Raw genomic sequence first — 19,845 nt, 5'->3', positions numbered from 1 at the left:
AAAGGTTTTCATTTTCACTAATAACATAATCAGGTCAAATCTGGAAAAACATCTGTACCAAGTACATGAACCTCAACATTTTATGCTTTTATGTTACCTGGTCTCCAGGAAAGGAAAAGAAAAATAGAATGGATGGATTATTTATTGTTCAAAAACGTTTTTGGTTCAGTGTATTAAAAAGTGGTTTGGGCTAATGCTTCTTTTTGTCTATGTACTTGATAGGAATTATAGTATATTGTAAATATGTAAGTATTTGGGTTAACTCACTCACTTTCAGTAACTGCTTTATCCTTGTCAGGGTCGTAGTGGATCCGCAGTCTGTCCCGGGAACACTGTGCGTGATCTGGGAATACACCCTGGATGGGACACCAGCCCATCTCATGTCACCATGCACGCAGACACACTCACAACTAGGGGCAATTTATCTTAATCGATCCACCTACTGGTATGTTTTTGGATAGTGGGAGGAAACCGGAAAACTCTGAGGAAACCCCCATGGATACCGGGAGAACATGCACAGAATCTCCACACACAACCACTAGAAAATCTTCAAGTTTTGATATGCACTTTTTAAGCATGCTTTACCTACTTTCCCCTGAAAGTATTGTGGCAACACTGCTGATGTATGGTCCATATATGTATGCCAGGTGTTCAATAACTAAGGTCGAACCATTTACAAATGGGTTTGCGAGAGAAAATCTCAATCTCTTCTTTTGTTTCATTCATTTATTAATGGAGGCACCAATTTCTCTTCCTGTAACACGAACAGCGCGCGCCACACTGACAAAAGCAACCCCAGCGTATTTTTGCAGAGAGAGGGCGGTGTTTCCCAGGGTGCTTTCGAGTCGAGGCGGTGAGCGGATTCACGCCTCTCCATGTCAGATTGTTTTTTTTTTTTTTTTTTTTTGGAGACGCTGAGGGCGCGTGAAGCGTGCGCGTGCTGGCGGAAAGGGGGAAGCTCGCCCTGGGCAACACGCTCGCGCGGACGCAGTGTGTTGTGTGTGTGCGCGCGTGTATAATGGCTGCCAGAAACAGCCAAGAAAGGAAACAAGTGAATTTGGGATAAACTTGACAAAAGGTAAATATTCCGCTCCTTTGTGTGCTGAGTTTCGGCAGGCCGCAGGACTCTTTGTCTCGGTGTGCAGGTGTCTTGCTCTGTAGCTCATGTCTTGTAGGCAGGACACTTAGATAGTTGTCAACATTAGTTAGCATGAGATTTGTCAGCATTCATGCTTGTTGTACTTTGGTTAGCTTATGAATCAGAATGTGAAATAAACGATTAAACGGTCTAGCTGTATAGAATAACCTTGGTGGTTATCCTCTGGCTAAAGGCTAATTGTTATTAGCTAATTAGCCAACTAGCTAGGTGTAATGAGCTAACGAGGAGCAGGTTAGACACGGTTCCTGTAATGTCTGTTGATTTAATCACACCTGTTTCTGATTTATAAAAGATGATCACTCTAGGTTGTTTTTGTTTAAAATATCACACTACACATTGTTTGGCTTGGCCTGCAAGGCTTAACGCTATTATACAATGTCCAGTGCTCTGTAATATAGGGTTCAAATCTATTACATATATTATTATGGAGAGCAGGAATGTGTTTAATATTCACCAAGCCTCGTGTTGTTCGTGTCCGAGTGTGCGGTTTGTTCATATGTAAGCTGTCTGCGTTCATTCGAGCTGATTTGCATTACCACATGCATGTAGCTAGGACAGGAAAACAAAAGTAACACGTCTTAGCAAACCAGCTCAGGTTGTTGAATTGTTTCGTTTTGCTGTCGAGTTTTCACACTAGGACAGCGCCATATGTTCGTACTGATCTCACAAACTCACGTGTTTAAGCATGGAGATGATTTGTGCGTGACCGGTGTTTACCAAATCTCTTCAGGGGGAAAGTTGCACACGCTCAGAAGTCTCTAGTAGGCACCGCGTGACGTCACGCCCACTCGTTTGCATATTCATTGTACAACCATGAGCATTTGCATAGGTATACGTGTGACATGAAGGAAGATTTTCTGACGACACTTTGAATAGAATAGAGTTTTTATCAGATTAAAAAAAAATAGAGATGTATGCAATGGAATACTTTAAGTCCCTATGAAGTGCCTTGAAACACTGCGTTTTTCGTTGTGTTGACGTAAGTTTCACTGAAACAGGAAGTCAGGGCAGGACATATCGACTGGCTCCTTCCACTTTTTAAATAGCCAATAGTGTTTAGCTTACCTCACCTCATAGCCTAGGCTAAGCCGTACTTGATGGTTAAGCCTCTGGTATACTTAATTATTATTATTTATTATTATTATTATTTATTATTATTTTTTTACGTGTATGCTCACAGTCGTACGCATAGCCTTTCAAAGTACACACTACCCCTCCTGGCCTGCAAGAGTCAGTACAGAGCAGTTTAAAGCAGGTCTTCTAGTGTGAAGGACGACAATGAAGAAGAATCACAACAACAATAAGAACAATGCTTGGGCAATCTCTCGGCACGATTAGCACCCGTATACAGATCCTTATACTCTTTAAGGCTAGAATTATACAAATGCGGGTACTTTCTAACCTGCACTCGTTTCCGTCTCTTCCGTTTTTTTTCTTCAATTACTTTGAGAATCAACAGCCCTGGGTCACTGTTGCCACCTTGTGGAAGAACTAAATAGTGCAAAAGAATGAAACGCACATGTCCGACCCGTTAGAAAAATCGGGCGGCACACGTACTGTACTCTGTTGATGACGAAATTTGCGTCACGTGTACTGTATGCTGTTCCTGGCGTACACGTACAAAGAGAAGCATACTTTCTGCTTTACTGTGTGTTCAAGTCCTCCTGGGAAGTTCGTATTTATGAGTCAATTCTTAATTAACTACAAACAAATACAGCAAGCTTTTTTACACTACTTCTAGAAAATTAAGAACAGTGAATACGCATCAGATGTGTTTAGCTTTTTTTTAAATATATATTTTTAATCAATTTATGAAGTCACTGTAAACTTTATCGGTCCATATTATATCGTAATCGTCGTATTTTGTGCAGGCGATTAGCTTGCTTTATTGTAAATAAAAAAAGTGACAATAACTTGTTGCATATACCAAATGCATAATAACTGAAATCAGCTTCTGAGATGTATAAACCTTAAATTTCAACAAATTTACTGTCAACTTTACTGCCAACTACTGCCTGACTATAAAACACTATTTTTAAGATGCTTCGGTTTAAACAAACAAGTTGTTCTACGTTAATCGTGTGACAATAAATTTTACAAGTGACAGTGAGTGTAAATTAAATGTCTCACAAATAATATTGATTTCACTATTTAATCTTTAGTTCAGTGCTGCATGGTACCTGAATTAAGACTTTTAAGGTTGTTCACGTTTGGGTTTTTCCAGACTCTGAGAGTTTGATGTGTTTGCTGAAAGCTGTTTTTGAGCCTGGGAGCGGTCCAGAAAACTTTCTGGTCCTCTTGAAAACCGTGGTGTAGGGCTTACTTCAACTGAATTACGTTGCGCTAGCCACTCCGAGCACTGCATGCTGAGTGAAGAGTTGTTCATATCAAAGGAGGAGACAGAACGCCTTATAGGTGAATAAGATACCAAGGGACACTCCTTTACGGGAGACTTAGAGGTGCTGATTTTAATCCGAGAAGCTTCACAAATAGCAGTGAACACAACCCCACAACACTCTCCCACTGCCCTGCCCCCCCAGGACAAATTACATTGTCTTTTGGGGGAGTTGTTTAATTTGCTCGGTAGGAACTTCTCCACCCCCCCCCCCCCCCCCCCCCCCCCCCCTCCATGTAAGCTTTACTTACAATAACATCAATATCATTCTGAGTAGGTTCTGAACATTACGCAAGATACTTTATTCACACCGCTGAGCATTTGCACCTGGAACATTTGGAAAATGACGAGAATGCTTTCATTATTAGTTTGTGGTGAAATATACACTCACCAGCCACTTTAATAGGAACACCTGCTCATTTATGCATTTATCCAGTCAGCCAGTCAGGTGGCAGGAGCACAGTGCATAAAATCATGCAGATACAGGCCAAGAGCTTCAGTTAATGTTCACATCAAACATCAGAATGAAGCAAAAGAGTGATCTCTGTGACTTTAACCCTGGCATGGATGTTGGTACCAGATGGGCTGGTTTAAGTGTTTAAATTTAAACAGAAACTACTCATGTCCTGGGAATTTCACACACAAGTCTCTCTACCGTTTACACAGAATGGTGCGAAAAACAAAACAAAAAAAACCGTCGAGCGAGCCGCCACGTAGGATATAGTGACTCGTATAGGGCCGCAACTAATGATTATTTTCATAATTAATTAGTTGGCCAATTATTTTTTTGATTAGTGGGATTGGGGGGAGGGGCAACTTTCAGTACCTTTTTTTTTGTTTGATTAAACTAAAATCCACAAACTGAGTGTTACAATTATAAACTTCAGACTAAAACTTTACACGACTGTTTGTCCAATTATATAAGACTGAAAAGAACCCAATATACACACACGCACACCAGAATATATATTATTCATTTAGGACTGTAGTTTAATTCTGTGCTTTTTTTGCATCCTTAAAAAAATAATGCATAAAAACTTGTGTATATAATATAAACTAAGTATATAACTAAGTATATAAACAGTAAACTGAAGAAAGTCATTGACAGTGACTCTGGGTATTAGGCTAAAGCTAGCGGCGTAACATTGCGTGTGTATGACGTCATACGCCGTCGATTAGGAAACGGCTTATACTTCCGGTTAGTAAAAAAAAGGCCAGTGTTCCATTTGAGACGGTATTACCTTTCTAAAATTCATACACTAGACGGTAGAAGACATAATGCATAGTGTAAGTGTATAGTACGTCATTTGGGACACAACTTTAATATTTACTCCACGAAGCATGTTTTCGGAACTGAAGTAACGTAATGAGTAACGCACCCTGTGCTGCATGCAGACCAACTAATCCCTAATGAAATTCGTTGACAACGATTTTCATAATCGAGTATTATCGATTTTATCGATTAGTCGTTACAGCTCTAAATTCATATAATCACTCTTTACAACCGTGATGAGCAGAACAGCATCTCCGCATTCACAACACATCGAACTTTGAGGTGAATGGGCTACAATATCCGAAAACCACTTCAGATTCCACTCCTGACAACCAAGAACAGGAATCTGAGACTAGAGTAGGTTCACCAAAATGGTTATAAATAGGTTTTCTGAGTTGCCGTAGCCTTCATGTCAGCCTGAACCTGTCTGGCCCTTCTCCTCTGATCTCTCTCATCAACAAGGCGTTTCCGCCCACAGAACCGCCACTCGCTGGATGTTTTTGTTTTTGAGTGACGCAGATGGTGTTTGAACGCAGGGATGTGCCAACAGGAAAAAAAACAATTGCAGCCGGATCAGAGAACAGTGTTGGGTTGCTTTTGTTACCCGCCTCAACTTTTCAGACACGGTGTGGTTCTTATCACCTTATCGTTTAAAATGTAATATAACGTTGTTCGAATAGCATTATGCATAAATGCTTCTGAAACTTTGTCCATATCTATAAATCCTATAAATCGTTTTCAGGTGTGTTTGCATGTACTTATCGGATGTTTATCGTATTCTGTCGACCCGCAGCTGAGGAAGAGGATGGTGAGCAGACAAGCCAAGTACGAGCTGATTCAAGAGGTGGGCCGAGGCAGTTATGGTGTGGTGTACGAGGCTGTGGTGCATCGGACAGGAGCGCGTGTCGCTGTCAAGAAAATCCGCTGCCACTCGCCTGAGAACGTGGAGCTAGCTCTGCGGGAGTTCTGGGCCCTCAGCAGCATCCAAAGCCAGCACCCTAACGTGATCCACCTGAAGGAATGCGTGCTCCAGAGAGGCGGACTGGCTCAGAGGATGAACCACGGCTCCGACTCCTCTTCATACCTGGAGGTATGTTCATAGGTGATGATGATAATTCCTTACATTTATGTAGAGGCTGCTTTTCACTGAAGGTTGCTTTGCAACTGGAACCACTTTTCAGGACCCCTATGGCAGCGTTTGTAGCGTGAACGCTAGTGAATCTTTACTTGGCCTGGACTACAGACGAATGACTTAACAGTCACATCATGGGGTGTAGAACTGGAAACCCTGATCACATGCAGTCACCAGAGAGACATTTTCAGGGCTTATGTAAAGACCAGGTGTCAGTAGCTGTCTCAGCTGCCCACGTGTTAACGGACCACCTGAGTTAGACGTTAATAGCAGGTCTGAACATGGTGTTCTTGTAGAGATCTAGCAGTAACTAAAGACACGGCAATCGCAGTGAATTACAGTACGCGTTGTTGCTCTACCGCAAATGTCTGAAATACTTTTTCTTTCTTCAGTAGTTTCCTTCATGTTTAGTATATAATTGTAAGGGTAGTTAGACTAACAACAATGACTAGACTTTCTTGGTGGGTGGAGGCATCCCAGTCGACACAGTTGCGCTTCTGTAGCAGGTCCTCTTCTGTGGTTTAGCTGAAGGCAGAAGGCAGTCCAGAGACTAGCTCCAGAGCTAGAGACATTCAGTAAGAAATGAGAGTTTCCACAAACTTGGAGTTAAAAAACAATGTTTATTTGAACCATATCTTGTCTGATTAGTGAAGCGACAGCACGGCTTGCTTAAAGAAACGTTGACTACAATAGATAGCAAATGCTTAAAGATGAATGGACATAAGTATGAGTTTATTATGTTCCTGCATTACAGTCAGCATAGATGTTTTGTGTGTTCAGCGTCTGTGGCTTTAGTCAGAAGAGGTAACACGAAGCGCCACTATGTACTAAAACATAACCGCTTGGAGTTGTATTATTTGTAATGGTTAACTATTGTCCACACTCAGTCATGTTAGATGCTTATCCGGACTGGATAAGCAAGGAACTGGATCTTTTTCAAAGTTTAGTTGAATACCACTTATTCAACCACTTCTAAGAGTCTATGAACTGACTTGTATGAGTCAAATTAGAGCCAGTTAAAACAACAACAAAAAAAAACCCAACGATTTTTGATATGGCCAAAATTATGTGGACACCTGATTTTCACACTCGTGTGCTTGTCGAACATCTCATTCCCGATTTATTCCCCTTTGCTGTGATGATGATGTCCACTCTTCTGGGAAGGCTTTCCATTAGATATTTGGTGTGTGGCTGTGGGGATTTGAGATCGTTAAGCCACGAGTATTAACGAGGTCAGACAAGAAGGTCTGGGGTGCAGTCGGTGTTTCAATTCATCCCAATATGTGTTCTGTGGGGTTCAGGTAAGGGATCTATGCGGGACACACAAGTTCTTCACAAACCGTGTCTTAATCTTGGAACTCGCACTGTGCACCACTGACTCGTGCTGGAACAGGTTTGGGCCTCTTAATTCCAGTTTGGGAAATATAAAGCAAGCAGTTTTGGGAAGAACCACATATGGGTCGTGTATTCCTCTTGGACTATCGTTTTTTCATTTTTGTAACCTGCTGCGTGCTGCCAGTCAGCCAACCATCATCGTGAGATACAGTACTAATGCAACAGGCCTAATAGTCTGCACCGGAACAACACATCCTGTATGTTGATGCTCTGAGTTCATGCAGAAGAAAGTGTGGATTAACATCACATCTCGAGTGCAGCTGCTGTTGGCTGAGAAGAGTAGAATTTCATCTTGTGCTGTTGCGTGCTACCAAACACAGGAAACTGGAGGCCGTTCATAGAGAAAAACATTGGCTAACACTTCCGCACATTTTCATATATTAGGGTTTTAAACACATGATGTGAAGGGGGGGGAAAGAAGAAGTAGCTACTTCATGAGTCTAGGAAGACAGTTGTCATGGATCGCTTACCAGTAAAGTTATTGGTTACCATGCTTTACAGATGCATAGATGTACAGATGCATGCAGCTGGATTTTGCATCCTAAAATATCAGTTCTCTGTATTTGCCCCAGACCATATAGATAAGTAATTCTCATGGTGCTCATTACAAATCATGCCAGACATGTAAGCTTCAGCATGCTTTTTCAGCCCACGACACATACCAGCAGGATGAGCATGCGTGTACGTGTGCACACACGCTATAATAGACATTTGTACTGTGAAGTCCATCTTCCCTGAAACTTAAGTATTTAAGCCATTTCCTCAGGGCTGCTCTTGAATGTCACTTGAACCAAGTGTTAGACTTTGCTCTGTCTTTAATATCATGTAAAGCCGCATGCCGATTAGGCCTGACAGCTGACAACAAAAAAAATTGAATTAATCCAAGATTGCTGGAATATTTATTCTCTGCATGCCTGTGTTACTGTGGCAAAAATGAAGCACTTCTGAGAGAGGCATTTCTTTGATCGTGTCGATAGAGAAACTTTCGATGCGGCAGGATGTGGTGAGATGTACCAGCACGCAGCAGGCGCTAGTGGTTTTGCAGTTGTTTTGGTTCTGATCCATAAACAACACTGATATGAACCGTGATTGGCACGACTGGGGGAAAAATGGACCGTTTTGCTGCGAGCTGTGCCACACACATGGAGGCTCATTTCACTGTATAACTCAGTAAATGCATCATCACAAGAAGCGTGCATTACTGCATGTTTGAGCGTGCATGCACTACAGCATATGCACTGATAGCTGTTTATAGCTGTGCTAAACAACACCGTGAAGCATGCACACTTAAACTTGAAAGCTCTAATGCATAGTTTACTATCACTTCTCTGGATGCTTTTGGCTCTGAAATCTGTATCTTGTTGCTTGTAACAAAATTTCAAGTCTAGCAATGAGGCTCTTGCTTGGTGTGCTCTTGCTTTCCTTTCTCTGTTCCTTTCTGAAAGACGTTCTTATGAAAGATTCTGCTGGTGCACAATTATAGTCTCTCAGTGACATCTAAACTATTGTCCAACTCCTTGTAAAGCTGTACAAGGCTCCCTTTATTACTTTTGTCAAGAACCCCATAATATTTACGCTCTTGTTCCTTCACTTTGTCGCTTTAACTTATAATTTTATTATTGTTGTTGCTCTTTTTAATTGAATCCTGTTTTGGCCTTGTCTTTCCTTCGCCTGTCCACAACTAGCAAACGTTAACAAGGCAAAATTGCATATAACGGTTTTGTGGCTCGGATTCTGTTATCGGTATCGATCAGCACACTTTATGGTCCATTGCACACAAGTTGCTTTGTAAGTAATGAAATTTTTCAGGCTACACACTCGTCAGAGAGTGTTACGTGTTTATGGAAACATGCGTTTTCATGTAGTTCAGTGGTGTCAAACTCCAAATTCTGTCCGGGCCACATCAGTATTACTTTGACGGACCATAAACTGAAGCTATTAATTTTTTTAAAAACGTTTTATCTGTTGTCAGCAAACACCCAATAATAACCATGGCTATAAATATTAGAAAAGGATAATTATAGGAGTGTAAAAAAATAAGTGCTAGCAGAAGTACTCGACTGAATTGTACTGTTTAAACTTCAGCTTTCATTTCTACATATTTGCGTCTAGATGTGTTGAACAGCTTAGAACAAGGCACCTTTTGTTTGAACCCACCCATTTTTTTTTTCAAGCGATCAAAATATTGAAACATGTGACTGATGTGGTGTTTCTTGCTGCCCAGGTGTGCCCTGTTCAGTTGATTATTTGAAAGAATTAATAGCGCTGAATGTCTGCTCTTGGTTTGAGCCCTAGGTTTCGCCTATGAAGACTGCTTTTGTTGTTAAAAAGGATAAACCAACATGAAGACCAGAGAACTATTTATGGGAGAAAAGCAAGCATTTTGAAGGTGTGAAAAGAGGGAAAATCTATCGGAGGCATTGCACAAGCATTCGGAGCGTCCCCCAAAAAGAAAGAACTCCCTGGTGTACTAACAACCAGACATGTAACAGGTCGGCCAAGGAAAACATGACAAGTTCATGACTTCAGCGGAATAAACTTCATGTTAAGACTGTGGTGAATTTCCTGATTAGACTGTTTTTGTTTTATCATGTAGCACATAGTTATAGAAGGGAATGATTTATAATTGCAGTATCAGGTGTCACCCAGATAAGGATGGGTTCCCTTTCGAGTCTATTTCCTCTCAAGGTTTCTTCCTCATATCGTCTCAGGGAGTTTTTTTCTTGCCACCGTCACCTCTGGCTTGCTCATTAGGGATAAATTCATAGGTTTAAAATTTAGATCTCAAATGTATATATTTCTGTAAAGCTGCTTTTGTAAAATAAAACTGAAGTTGATGGAAGAAACATTGTGAGAGCTGTGAAGGAAAAACCCCAAAATAACTGTTCTTGACTTCACCAACAACCTCCACAGGGCAGGGGTGAAGGTCTCACGATCCACCATTCGAATAAGACTTCAAGTGGAGAAATACAGAGGCCATACCACAAGATGCAAACCACTCATCAGCATTAAGAATCTGAAATCCTGATTGGAATTCACAAAGAAACACAGAAATGAGCCACAAAAGATCTGGAACCAAGATTAACCTCTACCAAAGTGGAGAAAGGAAGACTCACGATCCAAACTATACAAGCTCATCAGTCAAGCATGGTGGAGGTAGTGTCATGGCTTGGGCTTCCATGGCTGCTTCTGGAACAGTCTCACTAATCTTTATTGATGATGAAACTCATGAGGGTAGCAGCAGAATAAATTCAGAAGTTTACAGAAACAATCTGTCTTCCAATTTACAGAGAAATGCATCCAATCTAACTGAGAGGAACGTCATCATGCAGCGAGACAACGACCCAGAAAGCACTGCCAACTCAACAAAGGACTTCATCAAGGGCAAAAAGTGGAAGGTTTTAGACTGGCCAAGTCAATCACCAGGTCTTAACCCAGTTGAGCAGCATTTCACCTCCTGAAGGAAGGAAAAAAAATCCCAAAACAACAACCGAAAGAAGCTGCAGTACAAGCCTGGGAAAGCAACACAAAAGAAAAACGCAGCAGTGGGTCATCAGCTTAATGCAGTTATTGCAAGCAAGGGATATGCAACTAAATATTAAGTGTTATTTACTTTAAGACAATCTGTTCCTATTGTTTTGCTCACGTAATGAAGCGGTCTGCCAACGATGGTGTCCTGTTTTAAGTTGTTTTAACAACATGGTAGCATCGACTAGTCGATTAGACTAATACAGTCACTAGTCACCTTAACTTGACGTGATGATTCTGTAAGAACGCTTACAGATAATATGTTAATAAATGATGTTACTAGAAGCAAGCAGATTGTTACTGGATGTAATGTTGCCCATTTTTACCTTCTCAGTTGGTGGAAACATCCCTGAAGGGTGAGCTGGCGTTTGATGGGCGCCGTTCTCGCTACCTGTGGTTTGTGATGGATTTCTGTGATGGTGGCGACCTGAACGCGTACCTGCTCTCGCGCAAACCGAGTCGCCGGACCAACGCCAGCTTCATGTTGCAGCTGGGCAGTGCGCTGGCCTTCCTGCACCGCAATCGCATCATCCACCGGGACCTGAAACCCGACAACATCTTGATCTCGCAGGGTCCGGCCGAGCCCACGCTTAAGGTGGCCGACTTTGGCCTAAGCAAGGTAGGAGTGTAAGATCTTTAAAAGTGCCAAGAACATACGATCACAAATTCAATGTCTTATTATTGTAATGTACGACTGAATGTAATTTATTCCATTCCATTCCATTACACAAACACCTGCCATACGATGGTCATGAAAATGTAACAGTAAGTAGAATTTAAAAGGATAGGCATTAAATAATATTACTATTGTTTGTAACGTAACGCACACTGAAATTGAAAGCGACGCGAAAGTTGAACTTTTGTTGTTTATCATTTTAAGGTTTGCTCAGCATCAGGCTTGGACCCAGACGAGCCGGCGAGCGTTGAACGCTGCTTCCTGTCCACAGCATGTGGCACTGACTTCTACATGGCGCCTGAAGCACGCGAGGGCTGCTACACGGCCAAGGCGGACATCTTCGCGCTGGGCGTGATCATCTGGGCAATGGTGGAGCGCCTGACATTTGTAGAGGCGGGCACACAGCGCGAGCTGCTGGGCAGCTATGTGCGCCACGGCGAGGTCATCGTGCCGCTCGGCGAGGCGCTGCTCGAGAACCCCAACATGGAGCTTCTGATCCCAGCACGGATGAAAAGCATGAGCGCTGGAATGAAGCGGCTCATCAGGGAGATGTTAGCGGCCGACCCGCGCCAGCGGCCCGACGCCTTTGAGCTCGAGCTCAGGCTGGTCCGTATCGCCTCCAGGGAGCTGGACTGGGACACGTGAGGAGTGTCCGTAGATAATGTGAATAGAAATGTTTTTTTTTTGTTATTTTTATTATTATTCCTTTTTTCATCTAACCAAGCAAAATGAACGTACAGATAATTGCGTGGTTAATACTTTTCCTGCTTTGTTCACAAGCACAAGTGAGCAATGTTTTATGAGGTATACTGGGCTTGTAGATGAATAAGCATTTTGTATATGCTGTGCTTCGTGTGCATTGCCTCCAGAGAGATGGCACTGGCACGGGTAAGGACGTACATAGAAAACCTCTTTCTTTTGTTTTCTATCTCTCTTTATCCTTATACCATCAAACCAAACGAATACACATTTCCTGCCTTTTTTTTCTTCACCTTTGCTCCACATACACACAAGTGGGCAATACTATACAGTGAGTTGACTGGCTTAATGGAGTAAATAAATGTTACCATACCTGTTATGGTAAATATACCATCTAGATAATTTATATGGTAAGTGAATGTGTGTGTGACAAGCACATGGGAATTGTGGGTCTTGCTTTATGCCACACTGTGTGTCCATGGAATACAGCTGCTGATCCACACCTTTCTCTCTCTCTTTTTTTTTTTTTTTTTTTTTTTTTTCTTCTTCTTCTTTTGTTTCTGGACAAAGCCCACACATAGATCAGACTTTTTGACCCCGAGCTAATCATACAAGCACCCTCGCAGAGCACAGCAGTTTAATTGGGCGTACCGCACTCTGCTTTGCAAAAGAAACCGGTGACAGGTTTTCCCCCGGTGCTTCCAGCTTTTGTAGGGAGCATCGATTTCGTCCACTTTGACAGCCTGAATTTAGCTTGCCGGAATTTTGCCTGCCTTGCTCTTGGTGCTAACGTAGACGCAACGCAAACCCAAACACAGGGAACGCATCCAGCTCCTCCATGTTCAAATCTTAAACCCGTGTTTGCTGATGGATCAATAGTTTCACTGTATTACTTTCTCAGGATTATACACTTTGTATATTTGATCTTATCTTAAGCGTTACTCACGTTTTCCTAGTCAGTGCGAATTGCAGGAATACTGTGGATGGAGTTTTGCAGGCAGAGGAAGTACATACGAGCTGATTTCTCATCCAAGTTTGATCCATAAATTAACGGAAAACCAGAGTAGGGATCAGCAAGTTATTTAAGACTTTGCTTCCTGAATAATGTTCAGCGGTGCTCTAAGCCAGCCCAGTGATTAATGCTTGCAGTGTCAGTAGTGTATTTCAGGATGAATGATGTTCCTAGCTCTTCCATGTATTCACCCCGGTCCAATTTTATTCATTTATTATTTTTTTTTTATTCCAGCTGAGCTTGCCAGTGTCCAAGAACTGACTCAAACATCGACAGATTTATGTTTTCCCTCTCCTCTCTACTAATGTACTTTTATTATTATTATTATTATTTTTGGATGTGTATGATGGGTCATTCTGTTTATTCAAGGAATGGAAAAGGAAAAAAATCTAACAAAGAATGAATACATTCGTGTAGAATGTTGGCTGCTTTGCATTTTACCAGTGCCATTACTTGAATTTGCAAACTTGAAAGTCAGTCTTAAGACAGAAATGCTGCTGTTTAGCTGGATCGAACTGACATTCATACGCAACAGCACTTATCCCCTGTGACTTCACATATCTTTTCAGCACCTTGAACAGCACCGCCTCCTCATGTGTCTTGTCTGAATTTTATTTGTAAGCGTCCACGTTGCCTTCAGGGTGACAGTCGGTTAACACCAGCACCCACACTCGTACACTGTGTGGAATATATTCGTAAAGCCGTGAATGCCACTGCGAGCAGAACATTTTGACGTTCCTCACACTCTCGTTTTCTCTTCGCCGTAATCCCCCTCTCGTCAGGCAAACGCTAAGCCTGTTAAATTGTCATGACGAAGAAAACAAGGCTTTGAAAATGGATTGAAAATGGCATTCAAGTCAGCATTTTGTACCGAGACTAAAGAGTCCACAGAGCTCACTGCGGCAATCGCTGTCTCCCTGCTGCGAAGTTAGAAAATTAATAAAGTATTAATATTTAATACTGTTTGAAGAAGATATTCAGGGTACCCTTTCTATTGGTGTACTTATTTTTGAACCAGCAAACATTTTCGTCCTGAGATCACGTCTTTTTAAACATCCGCGTTAACAACTAGAATGCATAATTCCCACCCTGGTTTTGGATCACCAGAATACTTTTTAAGGCTACAAGGTTGAAGTGACACAAATCTGATTTTTCTTTTCCACCAGACAGTATGGACAAAAATAAAAATCAGATCTTTTCAAATGACACCTGAGACGCTTTCGTATGAAGTCCAAGATCAGATCGGAATTCCTGTTACTTTTTTTTCTTTTCTTCCAGTGGACTGTGCACACAGTGACTACGTTTACATGGACAGCAGTAATCTAATTATTGAGCTTATTCTGAATAAGACAATATTGTGATTAAGGTGTTTACATGAGACGCTTTTAGAATATTTCTTTCATGTTTCTGTTTTATATGTTATAGAACACAGAGCGATTAACGGCACGCGTCATTACATCCCCACGTCACGCCGTCTGACGTCCCTCCAGAATTTCACGCATCAACATACAGTTCGTCTTTGTTATGGTACCGTATACAGTTTTGGGTGTTTTTTATTTTTAATTTTACGAAAGCTTCAAGTGCAGTTAATTATTAGTCATGCTATACGTGCAAATGGACGACGGCTTGAAGCCGTGGGCTGCGTCCCAAACCGCATACTTACTTGCATGTATCTCGCCTACTATGTAGTAGGTAAGTACACGGTTTTGGACGCAGCCGTGCTCTCTTGTTTGCAAACCGTCAAACGGTTGAGCGCTGCCGTGTGTGTACGTGTCCTGTCTAAAAATGCGGTGAAATCTCCCACACGATGTTAATGTGATTAAGGTAGGCTGAAACAGGAATACTCCACACGCCTTAATTCCATTTGTGTTTACTTCGAGTATGACTTTAGTCGAAGGTCATCAATAATCGCTGTTTACATGCTAGTTGCATAATCAGAGTATCGTCTTAATCGGGTTAATATCGGATTATTGTTGTCCACGTAAACATACTGATTGTCCTCACAGCAATGCAAGACTGGATGTCAGCATTTGCGGAATCGATTCAAACAAAACACAATCAATTTTTGTCATTAAAGACCAAAATGGGTCACTATCAAGAGACAAATCCGATCTGAGCCAAAAGTGGCATTGTGCAGTGAAGCTTTTAATGTGATCGTAGCCTAATTTGCCTTTTTCATTGACCAGTCTTATGCCTTATTTTAAAATCCTGTTGCCTCTGTAAGCACATTGTTTATTCTTTTAAGACAACAATGGCCTTGACTCCGGGTTTTTTTTTTTTTTTTTTTTAAATAATCAATTTGAACTAATATTTTTAAACAGACATACTTTTTTGCTTTTATGGCCCACCTTTTAATCTGATGGCCTTTTGTTTGTGTTGTAATTTATCAGTATTAGCCCTTTCATGCATGAATTATGAAATCCTGATCAAGGATTTTTATTTTTTTTTTAAATTCTTCTTTAGGCATAACATTTTTTTACCTCCATTTTACTTATATAAGATATACATTTTTTAAAAAATGTATTGAAGTGTCCACTCCGATTAACTGCATGCGTTCAAACGACGTATTAGTGTCCAGTCTAGTGCCTGCTTATGCAGTTTAAAAAAAAAATAATGCATATCCTTGCAATAGCAAGAAAATGGCTTTTGAATAGCTGTCCACTGTAGTGATGACTATGCATGAAAGGGTTAATTATCTTGATGACTACAAATTGGACTACTATATCCCCATAAATGCTTAAGTATACAGCAGTTGTGAATGGAACTGTTAAATAAGCCACCATCAACCTCTAAGAGTGTTAACTAGCAGGTAATAGGGCATGTTTAAAATGTTTTACAACCTGTATTCATGGTGGTCACCCTACAGCCGTTTTTTTTTTGTTTGTTTGTTTTTTTTTCCCTTCAATTCAAATTTGGGAAAATAAGGATTTCATTTTTATGGATTGGACAGATCTTTGGTGCACAAGGTCCAAAGATGCATATGTCATAGCTCAACAAGGTGTTGATAGATATTTCAGATATTTTAGCAACCTCTGAGGAAAAATATGTAATGGGTGGAAAAAGCAAATTTAGCTTTCCCAGCCAGCAGTTAGAAAGGTTTTTTCCTCATTCCCCTCACTCCGGACTGTTCTATAATAGTCCTTAATCAGAAGTGATTTCTTTGTTGCCCCTTCGTTTGCGTCTTCAGTTTATTATTTCTTTGCACTTGTAGATACTGTAAATGGACAGCACACACAAGGTCAGAAAGAAGATCTCAAAGTCCAGTCTCTAAACTGTGGTGGTTTTTAAAAAAATTATTTTTATTTTTTAATGAATGATGACAGGCAGTACTGAATGTCTAAATCTGCCAAGTTTAGGCTGTATGATCTTTTGATTTCATTGTGAAATATGTATGACGATTGGTTACAGCCTCTGTATGTGCTTATGATGTGCTTTAAAACTGTGAGCAGTTTTAAATTCCACTTTTCTTTGGTCCTACCATTATATATATATAAAAAAAAAAGTCTTATACAGGGAACACAGGGATCACATGAAAAACCAATCAGCTACCTCTATAGCATTTAAAGCAGTGGTGTCAAAATCATTTTAGGTAACGGGCTACATTATTTTTAGTCAAATGGGCCAGAACTCCTCTTAAATGTGTTTGTTTATTGGCATTTATATGAAAGATATAGATTCTAAATTCACAGACACAATGAACATCTATGACTTACAAAATAATTTTGTCCAAATTATGGTTTATATAGGTTACGTCACAGATATACACAAAATAGCATGGGGAGAAATTTATGTGCAAAATTACAAATGGAAAAAAGTTAGTTCTTTATTTGGTGGTGTTGTCAGCAGTTAATGGCTCTGAGTTTATTGCTCTGTTTTTAAGTGGTATAACAGAGACTTGCACTTTTTTTCTAATCTTTATGCTAAAATTTTTTTTAAAGAAATTTCGAACTTTTATGGGGCTGGTCCAAGCCCGTGGGCCATATGTTTGACACCCCTGATCTAAAGGCTTGTGTCACTACCAAGGTTAAGCCGAATACTGGATTACAACCATTTGGTGGGCAAATGCATTCGTTCATTAAAGCTGCCTTTTTCAACCAACTTTAGGTGCTAACAGTGTGAGGCATTAGCCCAGGATGTCCTCCATATTATGCCAAAAGCACTGTAATATCAGGAAAAGCACCATCGATGCTGTGCAAGAGGCGGCTCAAGCGCTGTCCATCCGTGTTCGTATTTGTACATGAGTGTCTTCTACCACGTAGAAATGAGAGGAAATGGACAGAAAATGAAAGGGTGTAAAGTGAAAGCAGGCCACATTGCAACACACTTTGGTAGTTTTCCTGTTCAGGCAGAAACAAAGGTTCATTATTAGTGTTTGAGTCAAGTTACAGTAATTCATAGATAAAGAATGATACATAATTGTAAATTGTTATTCCCAAGACAAAAACAGATCTACGGTCTGATTGAAGTACAGGAGAAAGTCCCTTCCTTCACTGTGCCCTGCTCACACAATCGCACCTAACACATCCTGTCTGTTTGCTTGACATCAACATAAAGAAATGTATCAATTAACTGGTGTACTTTGTGGCTTGGTTTTAACTAACCATTTTTTTTTGTTGTTGTACAGTATTTTTTATGAGATTTGAGATTTACAAGAGGCTGTAAATGTGTAATTTATTGTTGGGATTGGCTTTATAAATAAATAAAAATTTGGACTTAAATGAGACATTTCATTGGGCTGCATAAACTTTATATTGTGTGTATACATATTGTATTCGATTTTGTTAACTGGTACACCAAAATGGCAAATTAGTCAAATGAGCTGTGTTGTAATATGGAAGTGAACAGAGCAGACCAATGCAGATAAGTGGTGGCTCAATGGTTAAGACGTTGGACGTCTGATCAGAAGGTCATGAGTTAAAATCCCAGCACCGCCAAGCTGCCACTGCTGGGCCCTTGAGCAAGGCCCTCAACCTTCAACTGCTGACTAGTATAAATGAGATCATTCTAAGTCACACTAGATAAGGGCATCTTCCAAATGCCATAAATGTACCAACATTAAAGTGCAGTTTGAAGCAACAGACTGCTCTCACATTACAGCTAAAAGGCTGTCTGAGAATACATTTTTTCATGTCACATGAAAACATTTTACAAATAATCTCTGATGTACAAATGTGTCTAACTAATTCTCTTGACGAATAGCCTGATTCGTTCATTCAGAGTCTTGGTAACTCCTCTATTCATGCTGACACTCAGCTTCTACCTTTAATATTAACTTTGATGTCTGACCATGTCATAAATTCAGGCGTTGTCCTGAAATTTTTTTTTTTTTTTTTTTTTTTATTATTATAATTTTTTTGTTAGTGTGTATGCATCGTATATGCCCCATTTTGGTGTTAAATCACCTTTATTTTTATAGGAGGCACCAAGCAAATCTGGTATACTCAGCTAAGTTCCTTTCTCCTGTCAAAGCAGTTTGATGCTCAGTATGTAGCAATAACAATCTTATTTATTTATTTATTTATTTATTTAAGTTAAAATCTGAAATAAATTGCTTTGTAAGAAATCATGTCAGTCATGCTAAAACATATTATACTACATCCTTTCACACTGTTAAATGAACACAAAACCCGCTTGTAGTACTTCCTCTGTAGTTCCTCTCTGGTGCAAATGCTTTAGGTGCTGATGATGTGTCTTGGTACGTGTGTGAGGTACTGATATGTCACACGAAGCAAATGATTCACTGTCCCTACCCTCCTCACCTTTGAGTTCCAGTCAGACCCTCAATTTCAAATCATTGCATACATTTGAGTTTACAATATGAGAAATATGAGATATTCCAGACTTAAGCATGGAGAATTTTAGCACATTTTCGCATACAAATGCGCTTGTTTTGTTTTTGTTCAGTGTTACTTCCAGTTGTTCAATAGTTCTTATTGTGGTTCTTCTCCTTAGATTGTTCCTAGTTTTCATTTTAAAATGTTCCCACATTTTTCAGTAAGCTGCTTTGCTCAGTTGTTGAGTCGTTTCTCTGGCCACGGTGGAGCTCTGACAGGCCCAAGCTTGAGCAGCGCATTTTCCAGGTTTTTATGGGACCTTAAAGACCTTTTATAAAAGGCTCATGAATGTCTTAATGCTCACGTTTCATGGATAATGAAGCCAACTGAAAAGGCCTATTCTTAATTTTATTTAGCAATTTTTTTTTGTTATTAGACTCTGAAGATATTTTTTCACAATTAACGCATCATGGTAGGTTAGCTATATATTTATAAAACCCCTCGATAACCCCTTAATTATTAATGGAAGCGAAACGCACGTTCAAAATGCCTTAGAAAATACAGGCCTATTTCTGTGTTATTTATTAAGGAAAGAATTAACGACCAAGTACTGTGTTAAATAGATTAAGTGGAAATGAAAGGCTTTTTGATCCATTTTTCACTCTCTTTCAGCAACCGCTTCACACAAGGATGGGTGTGAGGTGGGATTACATCCTGGATGGGATGCCGGACAATCGCAGAGCACCATACTGTACACACACATTCACACTCATTCACACCTAGGGGAAATGTATTTTAACCT

At 40.3% G+C, this 19,845-nt stretch overlaps 1 protein-coding gene across 2 annotated transcripts; it reads left to right on the top strand.

Moving 5' to 3' along the window:
- The first annotated feature begins 894 nt into the window (after window positions 1–894).
- Window positions 895–18,029, top strand: pdik1l (PDLIM1 interacting kinase 1 like). 2 transcript variants are annotated; one of them, XM_017482451.3, is made up of 4 exons: window positions 895–1,078; window positions 5,621–5,917; window positions 11,217–11,501; window positions 11,763–18,029. In XM_017482451.3, exons 2-4 carry the CDS (start codon window positions 5,633–5,635, stop codon window positions 12,201–12,203), a joined length of 1,011 nt encoding a protein of 336 aa, XP_017337940.1. In that variant the 5' UTR covers window positions 895–1,078; window positions 5,621–5,632; the 3' UTR covers window positions 12,204–18,029. The 2 variants fall into 2 exon arrangements, with proteins under 2 accessions (XP_017337940.1, XP_047014733.1); XM_047158777.2 differs by lacking the exon at window positions 895–1,078 and adding an exon at window positions 4,360–5,453.
- Window positions 18,030–19,845: the final 1,816 nt, after the last annotated feature.

This window comes from Ictalurus punctatus, chromosome 12 (genome assembly GCF_001660625.3).
Source record: "Ictalurus punctatus breed USDA103 chromosome 12, Coco_2.0, whole genome shotgun sequence".
In the NCBI taxonomy this organism is placed as follows: domain Eukaryota; kingdom Metazoa; phylum Chordata; class Actinopteri; order Siluriformes; family Ictaluridae; genus Ictalurus; species Ictalurus punctatus.
Note: the sequence above shows the minus strand (reverse complement) of the source record. Positions and strands in the feature narration are given on the sequence as shown.

Excerpts from the sequence above, each read along its gene's own strand:
- pdik1l (XM_017482451.3), top strand. The coding sequence starts at position 5,633 with ATGGTGAGCAGACAAGCCAAGTACGAGCTGATTCAAGAGGTGGGCCGA. Across the intron at positions 5,918-11,216 it reads ACTCCTCTTCATACCTGGAG|TTGGTGGAAACATCCCTGAA; the intron begins GTATGTTCATAG and ends TTACCTTCTCAG. Across the intron at positions 11,502-11,762 it reads CCGACTTTGGCCTAAGCAAG|GTTTGCTCAGCATCAGGCTT; the intron begins GTAGGAGTGTAA and ends TATCATTTTAAG.